Below are 23,394 nucleotides of genomic sequence, written 5' to 3'. Positions count from 1 at the left end.
TGTGTACCAATATTTTTATCCTTTTTTTTATTTGTATGTTTTGCTTTCTAGTTATGTTTTTGTTTTTATTTTATTTGTTGAATTTGTATTATGATTATAAATGTGTTTCTTTTGTTTGGTTTTGCTTTTCGGTACTTTTTTATTTATTGATTTCGAAAGTTTTCTTTGATGAGAAAGTGAAATTTTTGCTTGAATTGAATTACAAAACTATTAACTTTGTTAGAGTTTGACCTTTTTATGGATAATAAAGATGAAATCTCTAATGAAATGAGCGATGAATATGAATTCGAATTGAAAAACTTTGAAAATAATGCACACGATAGATAAGATTAGTAAATCATGAACATGACACTTCTACATCATTATTTAAGGGAAATGATAGGTTATAGGTTATGAAAATGATAAAACTTATTGACATTTTTAATTATAAAAAAAAGGATAGATTCTTTTATAAATGCATATGTAGCTAATAGAATAATGTTAACCATTGTGATATTAATTGTTTAAATCAAAATAATTTATTTTTAAAATGTATATATAACTTACAAAATATTATCGCTTCAGAAGGGTTTTTCAAAATTAAAAACAATAAAAATTTATTTAAAATCAATAACATCTCAATAAATTAAATAAATTAACCTTGTTATACATTAAAAAAATATTAAATGAAATTAATTAAAACAACTTAATAGATAATTTTATATAAAAAAAAATTAAAAATATATTTTAAATAGAAAATTTCATTTTTGAAGTTTGGTTTAAATCTTTCAAATCTACGAGGCATTCATGTAAATAATATGATGTAGAGGGATGATTGGCTAATTTTTAAAATTAAAATAATCTTATAAATGAAAAATGGATAGAGAATGAAATATTTTTATTTATATTTCTTTTATATTTAAAAAGTAATAATTAAGAGATAGTGTATTTTGGAGAAAAAAAAAGTTCTCATAATATATTTATTCTAATTTATTATAAATATACATTAAATATGTAAGACTTGTATAATTTCTTACATTACATGTGCATGGAAAATATTCATTCTTATATTTATGCGTTGTATTAACTTACGTCTGAAGAATTATTAAAATTAATAGTTTGAATATAGAATATAAAGACCTTATAATTTGTCTAAAGAAATTCAAAAGGAAAAACAATATTGTGAATATTGTAGTTATAAGTAGTCAAAACATTCATTTCCCATTATTTTTTAAATATATATCCCAAATTACATATTAATTAGATTATATGTCAAACACGTTTCATTTATTCATCTATACATTTGCTTATTAAACATTAAAATTAGTATACGAAGGAAATTGTGCAAGTCTTATCTATTCAATGCATATTCATAAATAAATTAGGATAAAGACATTTAAAAATGTCATGTTTCAAGAAAATATGTTTTGTTTAACATATATAGTAGTTATAACTGCCAACTTGGAAAAAGATATGTCAAATACTTTATCGAAGATATTGCGATTCTAGAAAACTTATATTCAGTAATAAATTTAAGTAATAAAATATTTAATAACAAGTTTAACTAAATTTATGATAATGTAATTTAATTTTGTTTATATATTTACAATGAAAATAAACATTTTAAATTTATCTCAACTTCCAAAAAAAAAAAACGATTGAGTTATTTAGTTATATTAACAATTTAAAAATTTTGAATTTAGGAATGAAATATAATACTTCAAAGATACAGGCTATATAAACATTTTGAGAGTTCTGGGTATTGTATCGAAAAGTGAGAGAGAAGTTAAAACAATTATTTAATTAGTTCAATCATTTACCTTTGATATCGGATAATTGGACATAGTTATGTTAGGCTCTTTTTATTACATGACTTTATATGCTTGGTTGTTACAAAAGCGTTTTTAAAATAACTTATGTATAACACCATTATACTAAACTTATTTGTGAAAATATTTTCAATACATTAAACTCCATTAGAAAACCCTCATTTTAAAGCTAATATTTATTTCAATTAATATTCGAATTAATTTATTAAAACCAGTTCTTTGAAGGACGACAATAATCTTAATTATCATAAAATGAAAGACAAATCATTAATGAACTCTCTTTATTTAAGGGTGAAAATTTCGACTACTAAAATTAATGTAAGATTTGAAACACACTGGAATGAAAAAAATTGAGAAAAGAATAACCTAAAAAGAACGTGTAAAACTCAATGTCATTGTAAGAACAGCACGTACTCTAAAAGATAAAATCGATACTTTAAATTCTTTTCTATTTGCTCTATTTGTTTTCAAACTTTCTTTTATCGTAAGAAAAAAATTAAAATTATAATTAAAAAAAAAAAAACACACAATTCAATTTCTGTCGTTTATGTTGGTAATAGAATCTCCCCTGTTTAGAAACAAAAATAGAACAGATTCTATAATTAAAATCCCATCATGACTGAAATGTACAAAATTTATGTCTATTTATTAAATATTAAATTTTAATGCTGCACTGTTTCAAATTATGTCCTAACTTTTAAATTATATCTATATTTATTTATTTATTAATATAATTCACAGGATTTACTCGATGAATTTCTATTAAATGAGACGCACGCGGAATACATTATGAGTTAAGATTTTTTATTGAATTTTTTTTATATTGCGTTAACATTTTAAATTATTTTTTAATATATTTTAAAACGTTAGTAATAATTAGTAAATTATAAAGACACCGTAGATGTAGATGAACAATATCAAAAAATCTAAAAGAAAATCCAAATTCTCTATAAATACCATACACCTTGCAAGAAAACCATTGAAAAAGCAAAATGGAACAGTTATTAGTATCAATTGTGTTGGTTTTCTTTGGTATCAGATTTCCCAGAGCACTAGCTGCAAACCCAGCAGTTCCAGCTTTGTTTTCATTTGGAGACTCGATTCTTGATACGGGAAACAATAACCATCTTGCAACGATGACCAAGTGTAATTATCCACCCTATGGAAGGGATTTCCCTGGAGGAGTACCTACAGGAAGATTCTGCAATGGAAAAAATCCCACAGATTTGATAGGTATATTGAGATTCATGAACGTGCATGCATGCATCATCGATAATCAATCCAATAATATGTTTCATGATATATATGAATTCCATATCGTAAATATAGTTGAAATGTTTGATAATGAAGTCATGACCGATTTAAACATTGTACATGCAGCATCTGCATTGGGAGTAAAAGACACTGTGCCAGCATATCTTAGCACCACCTTGACTCCTCAAGACCTCGCCACTGGTGTTTCCTTTGCTTCTGGTGGTTCTGGACTTGATGATCTCACTTCTCAAATACAGGTATATATATATATATGTATATTACACTTTCACTGCATTTTAGGTTGTTTGCAAATCCTAACAACTGTGTTTGGGAGAAAAGTTATGTTTTTCCATGATGTTTTATGCGTGAGATCAGGGAGTTATAACGCAGCCAACCCAACTGGCGATGTTCAAAGAATACATAGGAAAGCTTACAGCAGCAGTGGGACAACAACGTGCGAGTGAGATCCTAGCCAACAGCATCTTCCTTGTTTCTGCCGGCAACAACGACATTGCCATCACCTATTCTTTACTTCTTGCCACAACACGTCCTTTCCCTCTCTACGTCGCTTACTTAGTTTCCAATGCCAAGAACTTCTTCAAGGTTCCATTGCCTCCTCTTAATTTTCTAACTGCCAAATTCATCTGTTTTGTTCTTCTGCTATACCACTTGATGTTTTTAATGTTAAACAGAGGACACGACACTACAAAAAATTCTATAGTTTATCGTACGTTAATTACGTGTTTGATTACAATTAACATAAGAGTGTGTGAATGAACTTGTTGAAGAGTATATATGATCTTGGAGTACGAAAAGTGTGGGCATTAAGCACATTGCCACTTGGATGCTTACCTGGAGGTAGAACTACAGCTGGGGGGCCATTGAGATTTTGTGCAGAACTTGCAAACATTGAAGCACAGACATTTAATGGACAGTTATCAGCAGCAGTTGATTCTCTCGGAGCCACTCTTCCAAATTATGACATTAGATTCGTCGATGTCTATACTCCTTTTCTCAGTATTATACATAATCCACAGGCATCAGGTTATTTTCTACACAACTTTATATATTCACCGATTCAAGAATAGTTCATATTATTGTTATCGATAGGTTTACGGAGAGAGTTTTACGAGAGAGATACAACACCGATGAGAGTCCAATCACATAAGACATTGACACCATTTTCAACTCAACACCTTAAGACAGTGTCTTACTTTCTCATTTCTAACCAATATAAAACTTAGGCTCACACTTGTATTTCTAACGATTATAACGGTGTTTTACGTTATGATTATTATTTCAGGGTTTACTGACGCTGGGGAAGGGTGTTGTGGGACTGCTCCATTTGGAGTTTCAGGGCTGTGTAGTCTTATGGCTGTGTGTCCGAATCCTTCCACTTACGTTTTCTGGGATTATGGTCATCCAACAGAGAGAGCTTATCAGCTTGTGGTCAATTCTATTCTTCAGAAAATGAAGATGAATGTTCAAAGCTCTTTTGCCAACACTTCTATCACAAGTTAAGGAACTTGTCTCGAATGGAGAGAGACAACAACTTCATCTAGTGTTTATCAAGTCTCAATAATAGCTCTGTTTCAATAATTAGCATGAATTTCAATCAACTTTATCAAGTCTCTCAACTGTTGTATTATTGTATTATCAAGTATATATAGTTGTTATGGAAATTATTTTCATTCATGAGTACTACAACTTTGTTTACTTTTGTATTTTTCTTATGTGTATTAGTATTTGTGAGGATGCACCATTTAGGGGTAAATTTATAAAAAATCTCTATTCATAATTACCGAAATCGACAAACTTTAGAAAAATTATCAATATAGACTTCACTGAGAAGAAATCGTACAACATGTATACGACTTCAATAAATTCAAAGAAATTGTATATAAGACTGACAACTTCACTTTGTTTACGTTAATCATGAGATTATTATTTTTTAAGTGAAATCGTATCCTAGGTCGAAGACTTTACTGTGATTACATTTATAAAGCAGCTATTTATTTGTGTTCTTTAATTCTGATAAGCGTTGTTTAATTCTGAATGCTCTTGCTTATTTCCAGAAGAAATTGAGGGAATTTTTTCAAGCCAGTTCTTGAAAATAATTTTTCTGGAGTAGAAAACAAAAAAAGGCATCATAATGGCAAGATAGATTTTTTTTTTTTTTCCTAAATTGCTGTTCCAAATACATACAATATTTGGCTTACACATACATATGCTTAACCAATGTATGGTTTTCGTAAAAAAGCTAATTAATCTTTTTAAGTTGTTTAATAAGGAAAGACAAATATTTTTATTTTGTATAAAATTATAAGAGAAACTTATTTTGTTGATAAAATTTAATTTAATAAAAGCACCGACTAGGATACGACTATTTTAATGAAGTCTCCAACAACATATATCACTTCATTTCAAAAAAATTATTTTCCTGATTAACGTAATAAAAATAAAGTCGTCAGTCTCGTATACAACTTTTTTAAATTTATTGAAGTCGTGTACATATATATGATTTTTATTTTAAAATTGTCCGTTTTGGTAATTATGAATGAGAATTGCACCAAATAGATAAATTTGCCTATTTAGGATAAAAATCCAAACCTAAAACAATAATTGTTAAAATCAAATCTGTCTAATACTTTTAACCATACAGGGATCCGAATTGATTAATGAGTTTTTCACTGGTTTAAGATGAATCTTGAAAAGATCTTTAGGTTTTAAAGTTCAATTAATCAATTACACAGTTCTGGGTTAATGGACTATTTAAATCAATCAAGAAAGATTAAGAGAGAGAAGAAAGAATCAAGACACACAATTTATACTGGTTCGATTCAATGCGAATCTACATCCAGTCTTCTCCTAAGTAACACACTTAGAAGGATTTCACTAAACAGAAATGTTCCAAGAATTACAAGCACACCTATGTAATTCTAATCCTCAAAACCCAAGAACTTGATTCAACAATCAAGAACTCCCCCTAGGAGCAATGCATCCACACAATTGCACCTAGGTCCACACTTCAAACACTGAAGCAACTGTAATAAAAAATACAGAAAACAAAACAAGAAACGAATACACCTAAGCTGTGCAGATTTGACTTGATGCTCCTTGAATCAAGCAAGATCCATCATGGTAGAATCAACCATCAATTCTTCTTGGATCTGTACTTGAGTTATCTTGCAGAATCTTCTGAAACTTTATGTCTCTCAGATGACTCTATCTCAGATGAAAACTGCGTGATTTTTCTAATTTTCCAGACCCAAAACAGATTCCAAAACAGCTTTTATACAAAGGTTTTTGTTGTCACTAATTCGATTATCAATTTACCTAATCGATTATCGTGAGTATATTTTCACTTACTTTGTACCATAGTCACAGTTAATCCATTAGTTAAAGAACTAATCATATGCAGAATTACACAGCAGGTCTGAAATACATTTGATAAAGAGAAGCTAATTGCCTAATGCATATCCTAACTGGACCAAGCTATGTTTTATCCTAGATCAGTAGACATCATCAAAATTGTTCTTCATTTATGGATGAAAGGCTCCCCCTTTCAACAATCTCCCCCTTTTTGATGATGTCCAAAACATGGACTGTGATAAGCCTGCCTGCAGCACATTAAGCAAACACAACAGCAGTACAAGCACACAAAGCAAACAACAGCATAGGCATATAACAGATATCATTTTCATTACATACTCCCCCTACCAATAAACCATCAATATATCAAATTCTCCCCCTTTTTGGACATTAGCAAAAAAATCAAACAGATTTAGGATGCAATACAGGACAGCAGGAAAATTGTATCTAAACAGCGCAGCAATGTAAGAGATGCAGTAGGAGATAATGCATAACAACCAGGATAACAACCAGAATACATAACAATTTCGCATAATGGATTAGCGGGCTCCTTTTGAGAAATTAAGTAGCAACTATGTGATGCAGAACTTAACACAGACTAAGCTTCAGACAGAACACGATAATGGATTAAGGCCAAGGTTAGGCAAGCAGCTACACAGTTTGAACACAGTAGGCATACAAAGTATGACAATACTAACAACGCAGCAGGTGAAATCAATAACATAGGTTAACATCAGAGTGCAGACATTTATGGAAGTATAGAGCAAATAGAAACCAAGACCAATGTGATGGATAAAAAATTTGACCTTTGTTATTATCACCTCTTGTAACATGACCAATAATTGGCTTTGTAAGATATCCTGTAGAAGTTCTTCACATCTCCTTTCATGTGTCTTGAGCATCCATTATATAAAAGCTACATTGTTTTCCTTGCATCAAGACACATCTGAAACAAAGATTAAAGAGAAGATGCAGGTACCCAATTGAACTTGGGTCCTTTCATGTTAGTGGTTTGAGGTGTTCCTTTAGGTACCCATTTGTAATTATTGTAACATGACCAATAATTGGCTTTGTAAGATATCCTGCAGAAGTTCTTCACTATCAAAATTTCCATCAATTGAGTCATCTGCAGATTCTGCTCTCTTAAGTTTTGTTGCAGATTTTACAGCACTCTTTAAGGCTATAGTGTGCCTCTTTTCTCCATCCTCTTCTTCCTTGAGTCTTCCAAGCTCTAATTAATGTTTCCTCAATTTTCCAAAGAGAGTGGCTATGTTCATGCTAGTGAGATCTCTAGATTCAGAAATTGCTGTAACTTTAGGCTGCCATGTCCTATTTAAGCTCTTCAAGATTTTGATATTCAGTTCTTCTTTGTCAAAGATCTTGCCAAGAGCTAAGAGGTGATTTACTATGTGTGTAAAATCTCTTCTGTACATCACATATGCTTTCTCCAGCCTTCATTCTGAACATTTCATACTCTTGAATGAGAGTATTCTTCCTTGCTCTTTTTACCTCATTCGTGCCCTCATGGGTGACCTCCAAAACATCCCACATCTCTTTGGCGGATTCACACACAGATACCCTGTAAAATTCATCCAAAGTTAGTGCAGAGGATATAATATTTTTGGCTCTAACATCATAGTGTGCCCTTTTATTTTCATCAAGAGTCCACTGTGAGAACTCTTTAAGAATAGTTTTGCCTTCCACAACTTTAATGGGTTGAAAAGGTCCATTAACTGCAGCATCCCAGACCCCTTTGTCCACTGATTCAAGAAAAATTTTCATTCTAATTTTCCAAAAAGGGTAGTTTTCACCAGCAAACAGATGTGGCCTGTTGATGGATGCCCCTTCAGTAAAGGTTTGAGATGTATTAGACATAACAGGATCTTTCTAATCGACTAGCGTGCGATTAACCAGCTCTGATACCAATTGTTAAAATCAAATATGTCTAATACTCTTAACCACAAAGGGATCCGAATTGATTAATGAGTTTTTCACTGGTTTAAGATGAATCTTGGAAAGATCTTTAGGTTTTAAAGCTCAATTAATCAATTACACAGTTCTGGGTTAATGGACTGTTTAAATCAATCAAGAAAGATTAAGAGAGAGAAGAAAGAATCAAGACACACAATTTATACTGGTTCGATTCAATGCGAATCTACATCCAGTCTTCTCCTAAGTAACACACTTAGGAGGATTCCACTAAATAGAAAGGTTCCAAGAATTACAAGCACACCTATGTAATTCTAACCCTCAAAACCCAAGAACTTGATTCAATAATCAAGAACTCCCCCTAGGAGCAATGCATCAACACAATTGCACCTAGGTCCACACTTCAAACACTGAAGCAACTGTAATAAAAAATACAGAAAACAAAACAAGAAACGAATACACCTAAGATGTGCAGATTTGATTGATGCTCCTTGAATCAAGCAAGATCCATCATGGTAGAATCAACCATCAATTCTTCTTGGATCTGTACTTGAGTTATCTTGCAGAATCTTCTGAAACTTTATATCTCTCAGATGGCTCTATCTCAGATGAAATTGCGTGATCTTTCTAATTTTCCAGACCCAAAACAGCTTTTATACAAAGGTTTTTGCTGTCACTAATTCGATTAGCAATTTACCTAATCGATTATCGTGAGTATATTTTCACTTACTTTGTACCATACTCACAGTTAATCCATTAGTTAAAGAACTAATCATATGCAGAATTACCCAGCAGGCCTGAAATACATTTGATAAAGAGAAGCTAATTGCCTAATGCATCTTTTAACTAAACCAAGCTATGTTTTATCCTAGATCAGTAGACATCATCAAAATTGTTCTTCATTTATGGATGAAAGGCTCCCCTTTCAACAATAATATGAAATTGAATGTCTATATGATCTAATTTCCCTTAAAACATGTTAATAATACACTTTCATTGTGTTTAGGTATTAATAAAATTTATTCTTTATCAAAATATACTAAAACACTTATATATTAAACAAATATCAAAATCTCGTTATAGTTAGTTTTTAATTGCTTCAAATGAGAAAAATATTATTAATTGTTTGTTTAATTTATTCAATGTAACAATCCTTTCTACCTGTGTCTGACTCATAAACCCAAATATGGTTTGTAAGAAAACCTTTTTAAGAAGTTTTTTTTTAATATTTTAGGTAAGGTTTGATCATCTATCTATATTTATAAATAAGACTTGAACATATTACTATAACAATTGATCAAAAGCTAAAATTTATAAAATATAAACAAATTTTACTATAACCATTTCATCAAATAAAAGTTAATGAATTCGGTTATATTTAACAAATAATGAAATATTTTTTTAAATTAATTAATAATTACTATTTCATACTCATTAACACTTAATATTATTAATTGGTATTTATAAAAAATGCATATTGATATTAGTTATTGTATTTACTAAGTTTAATATTTTTGAAATATAAATTTACTAAATGTATAACTTTTGAGCACAGTTTCTTTACACAAACCACATAATTAAATAAAATTAAGTACTTTTCAAATTTGGTACATAAACTTTTTGTGCATATATTAATATTAATAATATGTATTTTAAAATTAAAAGATGGGAGTGAAAATTATCATCTTTAATTCAAAATAAGTATGGCAATAACTAATTGTAACAATTATAGCATTGTATGCCATAATTATAGTTTGGTTTGAATGGTGAAATAATATTAATTATATTTTACAGACATTTTTGTTTGATAATTATAATTCTAAACAGATAATTATAGGCATTTTTATGTACCTCGAAAAAATCGGGCATGTACCAATTCAACATATTGAACAACTATAAATTAATAAAATGTATAATTTACATAATTTTATCCATTTAATTTTAAAGTTAAAATTTCATTGTCACAATCAAGTATATAATATTTCAAATAAAATTTACAATTAATAACACAAATTCAAATTCCAAAGAATGTAGTGACGATAAAATAATTAATGTATAAAATATCAATTAAACAATTATATTTCATATCTTTCAAGTCCATATAAACCATGAATAATTTTATTTTTAAAATAATAAAATTTAAATTAAGTTAAAATTTTGAAATATGTATTTAAAAGTTTTAATAAATTTTGCCATAATATTTTTATAACTAAAATAAATATGCATACTTTGACTTTATTGTCTTGCTAAAGTCATGGCTTGAGTAGTTATTCTATATTAATTATTACTTTTTAATTAAATATATTTGTTTAAGTACTTTTTTATTTTGATAAAAAAAAAATATTATTAATTAAAAATAAATATGAATACGGGTAATATCAAATTTTTTAAAGAGATACGAGGATAAACATGATTATGTAAGTATTTCTCCCGTTCTTATCACACTAATAAAAAAATCTTTTAATTTTATCAAATATATGTAAATTTTAAGAAAATTGAAACCTATTATAATGTGATGACATTTTTGAAATTATTGAAAATGTTTAGACTTCTTTTCTAACAAAAATTGAAGCACATACATGTTTCGATTTCAATTGTCTCAAAACTTGTGCCTAAAAGTTTTCATTAATTCAAAAAATGCCACTAATTTTTAATTTAATTTTTGAATATAGGTCGATATTTTTAGAACGAAAGTCTAAATGTGTCTAGGTTTCGGTTTTACGAATAACAGAAGCCTAAACATCTACTTAGGGTTATTTTTTTTAAAAATTTTAAACTTGTGCCATCCTTGCATTTTCCTCCCTCCTTCCTTCTTCTTTCTTTGTTTTTGAATACCTCTATCCAACGTTGTTGAACCCGAGTCGTCATCGTTGCTCAATGTCGAATAAACAGTAAATAGGTTTTCTTTGTTTTTTTTTTTTGCATTTTTTTTGTTGAGGTCATGTTTTTCGTTGAGCATATTTGTTTCTCTTCTTTGATTTTTTTTCTCCTCCTACTACAAGACTTCATAATGAGAGTGAGTCTTCACAATAGCAAAGGTGACCAAGTGGCCTTGAGAGGGGTTTTTGGTTGTCCTGATGTTTGCAGATTGAGATTTTTGCTTGTCCCAATTTTTGCATATTTGTATTCTTGGAGATTGAAATTTTTTACAGCATGAGTTGGGTTCTCGATGCAGATGATGAATAAAAAAAGGAGAAAGGAGATTTTTATAATTATTTAATATTTATCTAATGGATATTTGATATTTATATAATTATAATTTATTTTTTATATTTGACTTTTGAACACAAGAAATGTATACCTTTTCATATTAAATGTGATATTTGTAGAAGGATATTTAATTAATATTTAAAACACTAAAATGACATGTACGAATGTAGGTAGAGACTCGTGTCTTTATGGAGATGAAATAAAAAATTTTATACAAACTAAATGTGAAGATAAAATTTTACTTTAATAAAAATAAATAAAATACTCAAACTCTCACTAACATAGGATGAGAAATAAGTTTGTCCTCCTAGTAGGTATTATCTGAATTCGTACTGTTTTGTTTAAAAATCTATATTAATTATATGAATAATATTCGACTTTTTAAATTAGTTAATGAGGTGTGAATGAATATGTACTCGTTCCATACTTGCCTTAATTTCCACATCTTGTCACATGTAAATTAGGTAACTAAAAATGTATAGTTTACAATGACATAAAAAGTGTATGTATCGGACAAAAATTGTCAGCATAATTTACAATGTTCAAAATAAAATCTTAGTTAATATAATCAATAGCTTTTATCTAAATATTTATTTGTAAATTAGAATTATAAATATTTCTCTTGATATTAGATATATTAATAATTGTAGAAAAAAATTACACCAATAAATTTATGCAAACATGCGTTCCTCTTTTTATATATCGTTTTGCTAGTTACAAGTCGAATTTAGTCTACGTCGACCATGACAAATAGTTCTACATGACATTTATGATTTAACTGAATTTTCAACAGAAGATTGAAATAAAGGTGTATTGAAAATATCTTTAACAAAAAAAATATTTAATTAATACATTTACTTGAAATACCAGTTACTACCATTATCATATACTAAAACAAAAACAAATAAAAGACATGCATATTTGAGAAAACCCTGAGTATTTAAAAACAAAATGCATAACAATTCAACTACATGAAAATCTAGAAGTAAAAAGAAAGAACATATTATGAACCACTATTTGAACAAGAATAAAAAAGATAGACTAAATAAAAACAGAAATTGATATTGTCAATATGTAATCTTAGCACACAACTTAAAATAAATTTAAAACTCAAAACACTACAAAGAACGGAGATTATTTACACCTTCTACCATAAATCATTAAAAAAATAGGAAATGTTCAACAAAACAAATATAAGCTATACAAATCAATAATCTCGTTAAATCAGCCTCAATAAAAAAATTTAGATTTCTTTTTCTAATTAGTTTTTCTCTTTTTTTTTTTCTTTACCATAACAATTGTGAATAATTCTTATTTCCTCCCACTACTTCACTCAAAATTACTATCAAAATCGAGACTGTTGAAAGAATCAACTATCACAGTCTCTATTCCCATCACCTCAACCAAAAAAACAACCTAAGACCACAGGCTTGAATATTGGACCCCAAAAAGGTTAAGAAATCTGGTCTGGGTAGATTATTTAAATGCAGTTCAAGTGCTACTTCCGGTAGCACCACCATTGGAGAGTTGAGTCAGACTACATGACTCTGCAGTTTCTTCCAGGGTTATACCTTGAAAATTAGATAAGTTATTGGATCTTGATCCACGGGGAGACGATGAAGTGGAAGTAGACTCAGGCCGTGTTTTAGAAGACACCCATCTCATCCACTCATTATGTCTTCTCAACTTGTCACCCTACAATTAGAAGAAAACAAATTAAAATACATTAATTCCAAACTCATAACAGTGCAAATTTTACGAAATATTGGAACGTAAAAAGTACTATTATATGACAACTTACCAGCACTTCCACTATTGCGGAAGTTCTCAGAGAATCCAGTATCAACTGAACATTAGTGGTAAGACTTTTAACCTGCAAAAATATGGTACATAGAGCAAAAGCAAACCTAAAGTGCTAAGTACTTATGAAGATTAATAAAAGACAGTTGAAATGTTACATAATAATTTTTAATTTTCTTTATTTTCTTTTAAGAATTTCTCAAACAAGAGAATGGTTACTAAAAAATAGTAAACATTTCATTTCATTATCCTCTGAACTCCACACAAACCTGGGTAATGTGCAAAACATGTCTCTAATCACATCCCACAACATTGCTATCTACAATCCTTATAAAATATATTGAGCGCAGAAAACAAACAAGTTCAAGGGAAAAATCAAGAATTATTAATATTGAAAAGTATTAATCAATATCTTTTGTAATTGATCAATATTTTATACATCAGATTCTAATTTACATAACATGAGGACGAATAGAACACTAGATAGGAGACTTCTCAGAAAATCCAATTTCATCACTAGTCACCCTAGGTAGCATACCATATCACTGATCAGTTAATAATAATAATTAAACATGTTCATTTGGAAAATGGTCAAATTCAAAAAAAGAATTAGTGATCTAAAAGAAGAAAGATCCTACAACCAATGATCTTATAGACATTTTGGAGGGTTCTATGTGCCAAAGCAGAAAAAAATCGCTGATTCCACAATCCTACGAACCCGAGATTTCACATAGATCACACCACATACAATTATAGCACAGCTTCAGTTTGTGTGATTCAACATTCATACTGATAGCTACAAAGGAAAGTTTATATTCTTTGTAGTTATCAGTACGAATGATAGTTAAGATTTCACTTAGATCATACCATATACAATCAAAGCTCTTTTTCATGTTTGTGTGATTTTACAAACTGATGATCACTAAGAAAAGTTCACATTTATTATCTCCTAATTGTATTTGTCACATCCTAAAAGGCATCATATTTTTTATTTCTAACATCCTAACTCCAAAACTGGTGTATATGTCCTTTATTTTCTGTAAGACATCATAAACTAACAAATGATAACTGACAGTATTAATGATGTTAGTGTTTCCTTTATTCTTCTAGATAAGCATGTACCGAAAAAAAACAAAAAAAAAAACAAAATACACTAATCCCAAAAGCTGAATTGGATGCAGAGCAAATTTGACGTCCAAAGCTCACAAAAGCACATAATCATCCTAAACAGTTCTATGCATCTTATGCACCAGTACCATATGTTGTTTAAGACAGAAATTTCAACCCAACAAGATATTAAAAAATTTAAATCTGAAGCTGTAAGAGCAATATTCAATAATAATTTCAACCGAAATGGTCACAGACAGCAAATATCAAACTTATGTGTCAAGGACGCACAAAAGGTCAACCTTTCCCATTTCTTCTGGTCACCTGGAACAGCATTAGTTCCACACAGACAGAATATGTAAAATAATCAATAACTTCAAAGAGAAAAAATCATCTTTCGTGGTAAGAGACATAGTCAAAGTAGTCATATATAAGCAAAAGTGTACCAAAACACTGATGCCAAATAGATTGTGTAAGGAAAATCCTCAATCACAATAATCTTAAGAAAACAAGAAAAAACAAAACTGCTACACAATTGTTACCGATAGTCAAAGATTTATTGATTTACTAAAACCAGGAAGCAAAACATTAAAAGGCTCTACACAAAAGATGTAGGATGTACTTTTTAACCGAGAAAAAATAACTTACTCGAGGGAAGTCTGCTATCAAAGTAACAGGAACCCAACCCTGTTCATCCATTTTAGACCTTAAAAACTCATCTCTCACCAAATTAGCATCACTGCAAAAAACAAATTGAGAATGAATGAAGATTTATTAACCGTCTAAATAATAAACAAGAGATTAAATTTACCTAAAGTAATATTCAATTTGGCGGAGTATCATATTGGAGAGAGCAGATTCAGTAGCAGAAATGAATGTTGTAGGAGCAGGGCTGGGAGTGAAGTACGGCATACCAGTAAACTGTTCCATTGTTACTGGCTGATAGTAATAAAACTCTAAAATGAAAAAAGAAGAAAAACATCAGTGTCTTTTTTTATTTTATACCAGGACAATTGACAGAAAGAATAAAAACAAACCAGAAAAACCCATGGGGTTAGCAAATGGCCCAATGGGCTGAGGGCCCACAAAAGCAGCAGAGCTAGGAGGTGGGTGCCTCAGTAATCCTCTTGGAGGCATCCTTGGTTGAGGTACAAAAGTGTCTCTAGTATTCCCATAATTTCGGCGATCTTGATCATGCCTGCTACCGTAGCTATTATGATAGGAACCATCTCCTCGGGGATTATGCCCAAAATAACTCCTGTGAGATGAACCACGATATTCATTCATCCCAGGCACAAAACCCCCCACCATTGGTCTTGGGTCCCAATTACTGTTCCGGTAATGATCTCTTGGAGCAGGCTCAGGTACCACTGTTACCATACCATAGCTAACTGGTGGGAGATGGTATACAGGAAAAGGTGGCGGTGGCGGTGGTGGAGGAGGATTGGAGAAGTTACTCTGGGAAGGACCTGACACAATGCCACTGCCCCCAACCCGCTTCATCGATCTTTGTCTAGCAGGCACATTGTAATTTGTTGCAGGATTAGCTTTCGCATTAGTATTAGATTGCTTCTGAGGAGCCTGTGAAGTCATTGGCGCCTACAATATAACAGAAAGGGTCATTCCAACAGAAAATAACCAGTATCCACCATTTACCATTATTAATATGGATTTAACAAGACATACATACTCTCTTTGATACATAAAAAATAATATATAGGGTTTTATCTTCATAGATTCATGTAGATTGGAAGCATTATACATAGACAGAATTGTATAGTTGGGTATTGTTCTTGCTATATTTCATATAAAAAAAACGAAACGGAATTACAACGCACGGTATTTGAACAAATACAACAGAATTATAAATAAAGGAAAAAAAAAAACTAAGCAGAGAATTAGGGAATGTATTTGAACCAAACCTGAGAAGTTGAGAGTGATCCATCAGCAACGGTCTTAGACGACGATTCAGCTGGCAATTTGGCAGAACCTTTGGTGGATGCAGACAACGCGGGCCACGATTCAGCGCCCATTACGGGCCCAGTCTCCAGGACGACACCGTTTGAGGGCTTATTCCAAACGGGTTTCTTAGAACGATCAGCATTGTCCTCGGCGACATCAAAGCTATCGGCAACAGCAACCGTGTTAGAATTGTCCATCGGCGGCGACGCCGGAATGATCTTGGGAGGAGAGTCAGAGGAGAAGACCTGGTCGGCAATCAGTGATGAGGAGGAGGATGACGTTGACGGCGGCGATTGATAAATGCCAGGCACAGATTCCGGTTCTCCGCCGCGAACCACTTGAGCCCAGGGAGAGGGAAGATTTTTCCGCGGAAACTTGGGACTGACATCGGCAGACTGCACCTGCGGTGGAGCAGTAGACGAAGAGTGATGATTGGGAGATTTGGCAGTGGTAACCATTGATTATTAGGGTTTCTAGTTTTGTTTTGTTTTTGTATTTTGTGAGTGAAAAAAAGATTGATGAGTGAAGAAGGGTGAAAAAAATAATGCAATTCGATAATTACAAGACAGAAAAGGAAAAGTAGGAAATTGAAAATAAATAAGAGTTAGGGTTTTTCTGGAAAGAATGAGATGGGGAACGGATCTTAGGTGGGGAAGAACCCTCTCATCAGCATAAACAACTCTGATCTCTCTCCCTCTGCGTTTCTCACTGTTCTCTCTCCTTTTTTTTCCCTCAAATCAACTAACCCTGTATCTTTCTTTCATCATTCTTTATCTTTATATTGGTAAAACAATGTAACTATTCTAATTTATCTTTCTTTAAAGATAAACATATATATTATTTAGTTTTATAAAAATAATTTGGAGATAAGTAAATATTAGGATAGTGATATATGGGTTTATTAGTTATTATCTTTTATTTGTTTATTTGTGTATTAACATTTTTTATGTATTTGTGACTAAAAAGTATAATAAATGTTTATAACACTTTTACTATCAAAAATGTATATATTGAATCTTTGTAATAAAATTATATTTTGTATTAATGTTATTTTTTTAGTGATAGATAATTTAGAAAGTTATCATTATATTTTGTATAAGGTTTGCTTCAAATTAAAAAAAAAATAGAAAAAAAAGTACATGCGTTTTAATAAATAATAAGTTGTATATAGAAGATGTATGTATACAAACATATAAGTTAAGTGTTACCGTATGAAAAAAATAATTATTTGGTATAAAATATTTTTATTATACATTAATTCAAGTTATGTAAAAAACTAGAAAAAAATACTATACTCAAAGTTATCATTTGCTCTCCCCTTTGTAATCACTCTAAAATTATATAAAGTTATATATGAGTCTTTTAGTAAGATGTATGCAAAAATATTTATGATGTTTCTTCGAATTTTTTTCTCATCTTATTATTTTTTTTAATACAATTCAATCAATATTTTTTATCTTATTTATATTTTTTAAATTGAAATTTGTGATCTTAAACACACACCTAAGTCTAGAATGTAAGAAATCAAATCATTCTTACCAATGAGAAGAATAGAATAGATTGTGTGTTGTGTGTGTCATGAAGGAATTGGTGAACATTGAAATGGATAAAGTTGGAGCATGTTGATAAGTGTCACTTATTAGTTAAATTGCATATCATTTAAATACTCATCTTGTACTAAATCAATGTAAAAATCATTAGAATTATCCTAATTTTACATAATTACATAATGAGGTAGTAAGAAAATAGAAAAAGTGAAATTTAATACATTTTGTACTATTTTGTAGGAACAATGAAGGAAATTATAAAGTTGGTGTTGAGCCTCAAAAGTTGTAGCTCAAGCCAAAAAATGAATTGAGAAATTTAAATTTTAATCATGCAGCTGAGTAGTGAAATTTGATGCTTAAGCCATATTTTAAGAAAACTTCACTACAAAGAAACATGAAGCTCCAGATTTGAAGCTGAGCACGAATAGGAAACCTCTATGGCAGGAAACCTCCATCGTTGACATGCAAAAGATGGATGTCCAAGCTTGGGAAGAAACTCACTTTGGAAAGAAACCTCCAAGGCTAAACTTCAATATTTGGAAGCTTAAATTCTATAAATACAAGGCATGACCTATGGGTTTTGTATGCTGATTTGAACGTTGATTCTATTATAGTTCTATAGTATAGTCTAGAGAGAGAAAAACTTATATTAGTGTAGTTTGTTGTAAATACTTTGTAAAAGATATGGAAGGAATGATGCTTCTCCATGCTCCTCTTGTATTCATCATCATGATTTCATATAGTTGGAATTAAATGTAACTTTTAAACTTTCTTTATATTACATCTTATTATATATGTATTGTTTTCTTCTTTCAATGTGTTGGTTACTTGATTTACGTTTCACTCCGTGTTGATTTGGCCAATCATCACACCTCATCAGCATTAGATGTAGATACATTTGGTCTAGTGTTTATATCCAATCAAGTCTCTTGACCCTTGACCCTTATGGCATATAATAGATATGGATATGCGGGATGAATTGGTTTAAAAAGTCTTGTTCTCAAAGGAAGGATTCCTCCACTTGGATTGGGAAATCCTACGTCTGACACCCTTAGGTTCAATATCACAAACATGTGGTTTAATCTACAAGTTAAGCCTACTTCCATGAACACTAGAAATAAAGAACATAATATATAGATAATTAAGGGTAGTACAATAAAGGCCAAGTTCAATCCTAATGTTTTTATCAACATCATCTCTCTCAAATGTAGTTTTATTTATCTTTAACAATATAAAAAACAAAACTCATTTATTGTTCCATTGTCAAAATTTGAGTCAAATTATAGACTATTGATCTAGTTACCAAATCCTCGTGAATACAACCTTGTTGCACTACAACACACCCTTGATCGGGCCATAAACAATCCTCCCTATAGAACCCGATTTTGCTCTCATATTTCATCAAACAACAACACTGACTTACAAATTACAAAACCAACATCATAATTCACCCACAATCTCAAAGCAATGTAAATCTAGATCCAAAAAACCCAATTTAAAAACTTGAAGTACACATAAATGAATTTACTTACCCTTCTTCACCAGTAGTAACTCCTCAATGCCACCAATAATCCTCACCAACTCTTTATTTCGAATTGAGAAAGCACTTCAATTCACATCTTTGAGATCTTCTTTAATTCTTTTTTTTTCATGAAACTCCCTTCATAAACACATTGCAGTGTTGGGCTATAAATTATAATCTTCATTTCACATGTGTGATAAAAAAAAATAGGACAAATGTTCATAACAGAGGGGTGACGTGCCACAACGTTTGCCATGTAAAAAAAATAATAATGTCGTTGGGTATTAAGGACTGAATCCATGTATTTCTTAAGTATTGAGACCTGACAAGATCACACTTTGAAATAAGGACTAAAACCAAAAACGCATTATAGTTTAGGGACCAAAAACATAGCTAGCCCTTGTTGAAAATTAGAATTGTTAATTTTTTATAGGTATAATTACTAATTTGGTCCTCTAATTGTTTTGTTTAGTTCAATTTGATCCATTTATTATTGGTTGGTTCAATTTATTCCCCCAACTATTTAAAAGGGTTCAATTTGGTCTTTTTCATTAAGTTAGAGTTAACACTGTGTCCGTACAGGACACATGTCAAGCTGTGAAATTTTTAATTTTTAATTTTTAATTTTTTTTTCTAAAAATTAATAATCTGTCACGTGTCAGGTTACTATCATGCCACGTGGCGATTTACAGTCGTGACATGTGACAGTGGTAATAATTGTTTTCAATTTAGTCTTTTATTTAAATGTTTGGTTCAATTTAGTACCCCTATTTTTTAGAATGATTGAATTTAAGACCAAATTAGTAAATAAGCTTGATTACAACTTATATATACATGTTGCAATAATGTTTTTTAATATATACATAAAATCATTTTACCTAACCTCAAATTATTTTATTTTTTACATTTTGATCTTTGTAATTTTTTACACTTGAAATTTTTTAGACTTGTAAAAGATAAAATAATTTGAATATTTAGGTGTAGCGATTTGATGTATAAATTCGAAACAATTATTTTAACATGTATATATAAGTTATAATTAAACTTATTTACTAATATAGTCTTAAATTGGAAAGGACAGAATTGGATCATTTTAAAGTATTGAGGTACTAAACTGAACCAAAAATTTAAATAGATGACTAAATTGAAAACAACTATTATCATGTCATGTGTCATAATTATAAACTGTCATGTGTCACGATAGTAACCTAACACATGACAGATTATAAATTTAAAAAAAAAAATAAAAACAAATCTAAAAAAATTAAAAAAATTAAAAATTTCACAATTTGACATGTGTCTTGTATGGACACGGTGTTAAATCTAACTTAACATAAATGACCAAATTGAACCTTTTTAAATAATTGAGGTATTAAATTAAACCAACCAATAAGAAGACCAAATTGAACTAAACCAAAATATTGGGAGACCAAATGAGTAATTATACCTTTATTGTAACAAAATAACTTAAGTGATCTTTCTATACCATCCACCATATCTGGTTTTATAACAATTTTTTTAGTCAAACCTTGTAATGAAATGTCTCATAACATTCAATTTCCATAATAAAATATGCTATAATATTTAACATTTTTCCACGAGATAACATCTTTAGAAATAATAATATATATTTACAGTATCTTGGTATCTAGCAAAATCTTAGTCAAAATACCGAATTATTTCAAGTTGATTCAACCTTCAATACGTGAGTATCTAGTGTTTTATTCTTCCTAAGTACCACATTTCACGTTTAATTATGTTTTAATGATACAATCCAAAATTACTCAAATATCTAGTTAATATTCCTATAATGTAAGGAATGCATGAACTTCATATTGTTGATGTATAATGAATATTTTACATTTCACTTTCTTCAAGTGAATTTTTAAGACACTAATCAAAACTAATTTGGTCTTCTTTAACCATAAAGGTATTACCTAGTTTACAATCTTGCATGTCATATCTTTTCATATAATTTTTGAAACAATTCAAGAATACCCGGAGAACGATCTTGATATACATGTATGTCTAATACAAAAAGTGCATTCAGACAAATTTTTATCTTAAAACTTTTAATTCTAAGATATCTTGGTTTATGCAATAATTTTTTATTGTGGTTGACAAGAAAAATATTACCAATATACCAAATCAGAAACACATACATGTTCCCACAAAACTTATGTTATAAATGAATTTTTTAAGTTAATTAACCAAATCCTTTGAATCTTTTGAAACAAACCTTCCGTATTTAACCATATAAATTGTCTCATTAATATTGTTATTAAAAAATATTGTCTTTAAACTCATATGATCTTAATCAAAATAAACATGTGTCAACTTTCATATTGTAAATCTGAATAATATAAAATGTTAATTTATATGTTTCGGTTGATAGAAAATCGAGGCCATAAACCTTTTATGCCTTAAATATTTGAAAATCGAGGCATAATCTGTAACGTCTAAATTAAAAACGTGAAAAAAAGCAAAAATTTTAAAATTTTATGAAGACTTTATACCTCGGTTAGATATGAATCCAAACATATAATATGGATGTTGCATAAAAGAGTTTGGATTGCGGTGTGTTTAGTTAGTGCTATAATGTCAAACTAGTGTATCAATGTATACAAGTTAAATTTTTTTGTATAAGAGTTAGAGCACCCCTTAAGTGTTTTTTTAATTTTAATTCATTATTTGCTGAAAAAAAATATATAAGATTTTATGCAATGATTATTAAATATATCGAGACATAAAAATTTGCTAGAATTTCAAAAATATCACTACATTTTAATACGTCTTATTTTTGGAAAAATGAAATATAATGACCTAGTTAAAATGACATAAATGTACTAGTGGTTCTTATATTCCATAGTTATTAAATTTATGTTTAATTCAAATTTTTAAAATAAATGTATAGAATTTACACTCACTTTTATATATTATAATTTAATCAATTTTACCATAAGTGGAGATATTATCTTATAATATTTTGTTTTGTTTTGATAGTCTCCACCGAAAAATTTAATATCATATTAACCAATAATTATTAAAAAAAATCAACAAGATTTGAGAAAACCGGTCCGCAATCAATTTAACTTTGTGTTTGGATGGAGCATTTCAACAATACTTAGAAATTGAAATGCTTTGTATTTGAATTGTTTGTAATTAAATTCCATTCATTTTTTAAATAACTTGTTTGGATAAAGACATTAAAATACTTGACATTTCAATTTCTTGTTTGGAAAAAAACAAATTGAATTTATTGTGAGATAAAATTTAATTTTAACAATATTTATTTTACGCTTAATTATGTTTTGAGTTCATGATAAATTTGGAAATATACTCGACAACCTAGATGGGTCGGGCAGACCCAACTACGCAACCGGATTGGTTAGACCCGACGACCCACCCGAGCTGGACCGACTGGAAAGCCCAGACAGGCTGGGTGGCCCGATGATCTAGAGGCCAGATGGCCCATACTACACACGTTCGACGACCCGGACAGGCTGGGTGGCCCGACAACTCAGATGTGCCCAACGACTTGGACACGTTCGACGACTCGAACAGGCCCGATGACCTAGACGGGCCCGACAACTCGTACGGGTCCATTCAAACTGTCTGGTTCGTCGAGACCGTTCGGGTAGTCTGGCCTGTATGAGTCGTCAGGCCCGTTTGGATCGTCGGGCCCGTCTGGGTCATCGTTCCCGTCTAGGTCGTTGGGCCCGTCTGGGTCATCGGGCCTGTCTGCGTTGTCCCGCACTTCCGGGTCGTCGGGCACGTCCGAGTTGTCGGGCTCGTCCGGGTTGTCGGGCCCAATGATTTGGAAGGGCTAGTTTGGGTCGTCATGCTCGTTTGGATCGCCGGGTCTGTCCAGGTCGTCGGGCTC

The 23,394-nt window shown here is 30.4% G+C and overlaps 2 protein-coding genes across 2 annotated transcripts; one reads left to right on the top strand and one right to left on the bottom strand.

The window, feature by feature from the left end:
• The first annotated feature begins 2,800 nt into the window (after positions 1–2,800).
• On the top strand, positions 2,801–4,672 carry LOC114194200 (GDSL esterase/lipase At1g23500-like). Its single transcript, XM_028084308.2, has 5 exons — positions 2,801–3,041; positions 3,189–3,319; positions 3,438–3,665; positions 3,851–4,106; positions 4,366–4,672. The coding sequence occupies exons 1-5, from the start codon at positions 2,801–2,803 to the stop codon at positions 4,581–4,583; spliced, it is 1,074 nt and encodes a 357-aa protein (XP_027940109.2). The 3' UTR covers positions 4,584–4,672.
• An 8,020-nt stretch (positions 4,673–12,692) lies between these two features.
• LOC114195458 (la-related protein 1B-like) lies at positions 12,693–17,194 on the bottom strand. Its single transcript, XM_028085937.2, has 6 exons — positions 16,403–17,194; positions 15,518–16,079; positions 15,292–15,436; positions 15,129–15,219; positions 13,375–13,446; positions 12,693–13,268 (listed from the first exon to the last, which is right to left on the bottom strand). The coding sequence occupies exons 1-6, from the start codon at positions 16,898–16,900 to the stop codon at positions 13,065–13,067; spliced, it is 1,572 nt and encodes a 523-aa protein (XP_027941738.2). The 5' UTR covers positions 16,901–17,194; the 3' UTR covers positions 12,693–13,064.
• Between the last annotated feature and the right edge of the window lie 6,200 nt (positions 17,195–23,394).

Source organism: Vigna unguiculata, chromosome 8 (assembly GCF_037176805.1).
Source record: "Vigna unguiculata cultivar grain cowpea cultivar isolate G323 ecotype 2 chromosome 8, ASM3717680v1, whole genome shotgun sequence".
Lineage (NCBI taxonomy): Eukaryota > Viridiplantae > Streptophyta > Magnoliopsida > Fabales > Fabaceae > Vigna > Vigna unguiculata.
The sequence above is the reverse complement of the archived record's forward strand: the minus strand, read 5'-3'. Positions and strand labels throughout refer to the sequence as shown.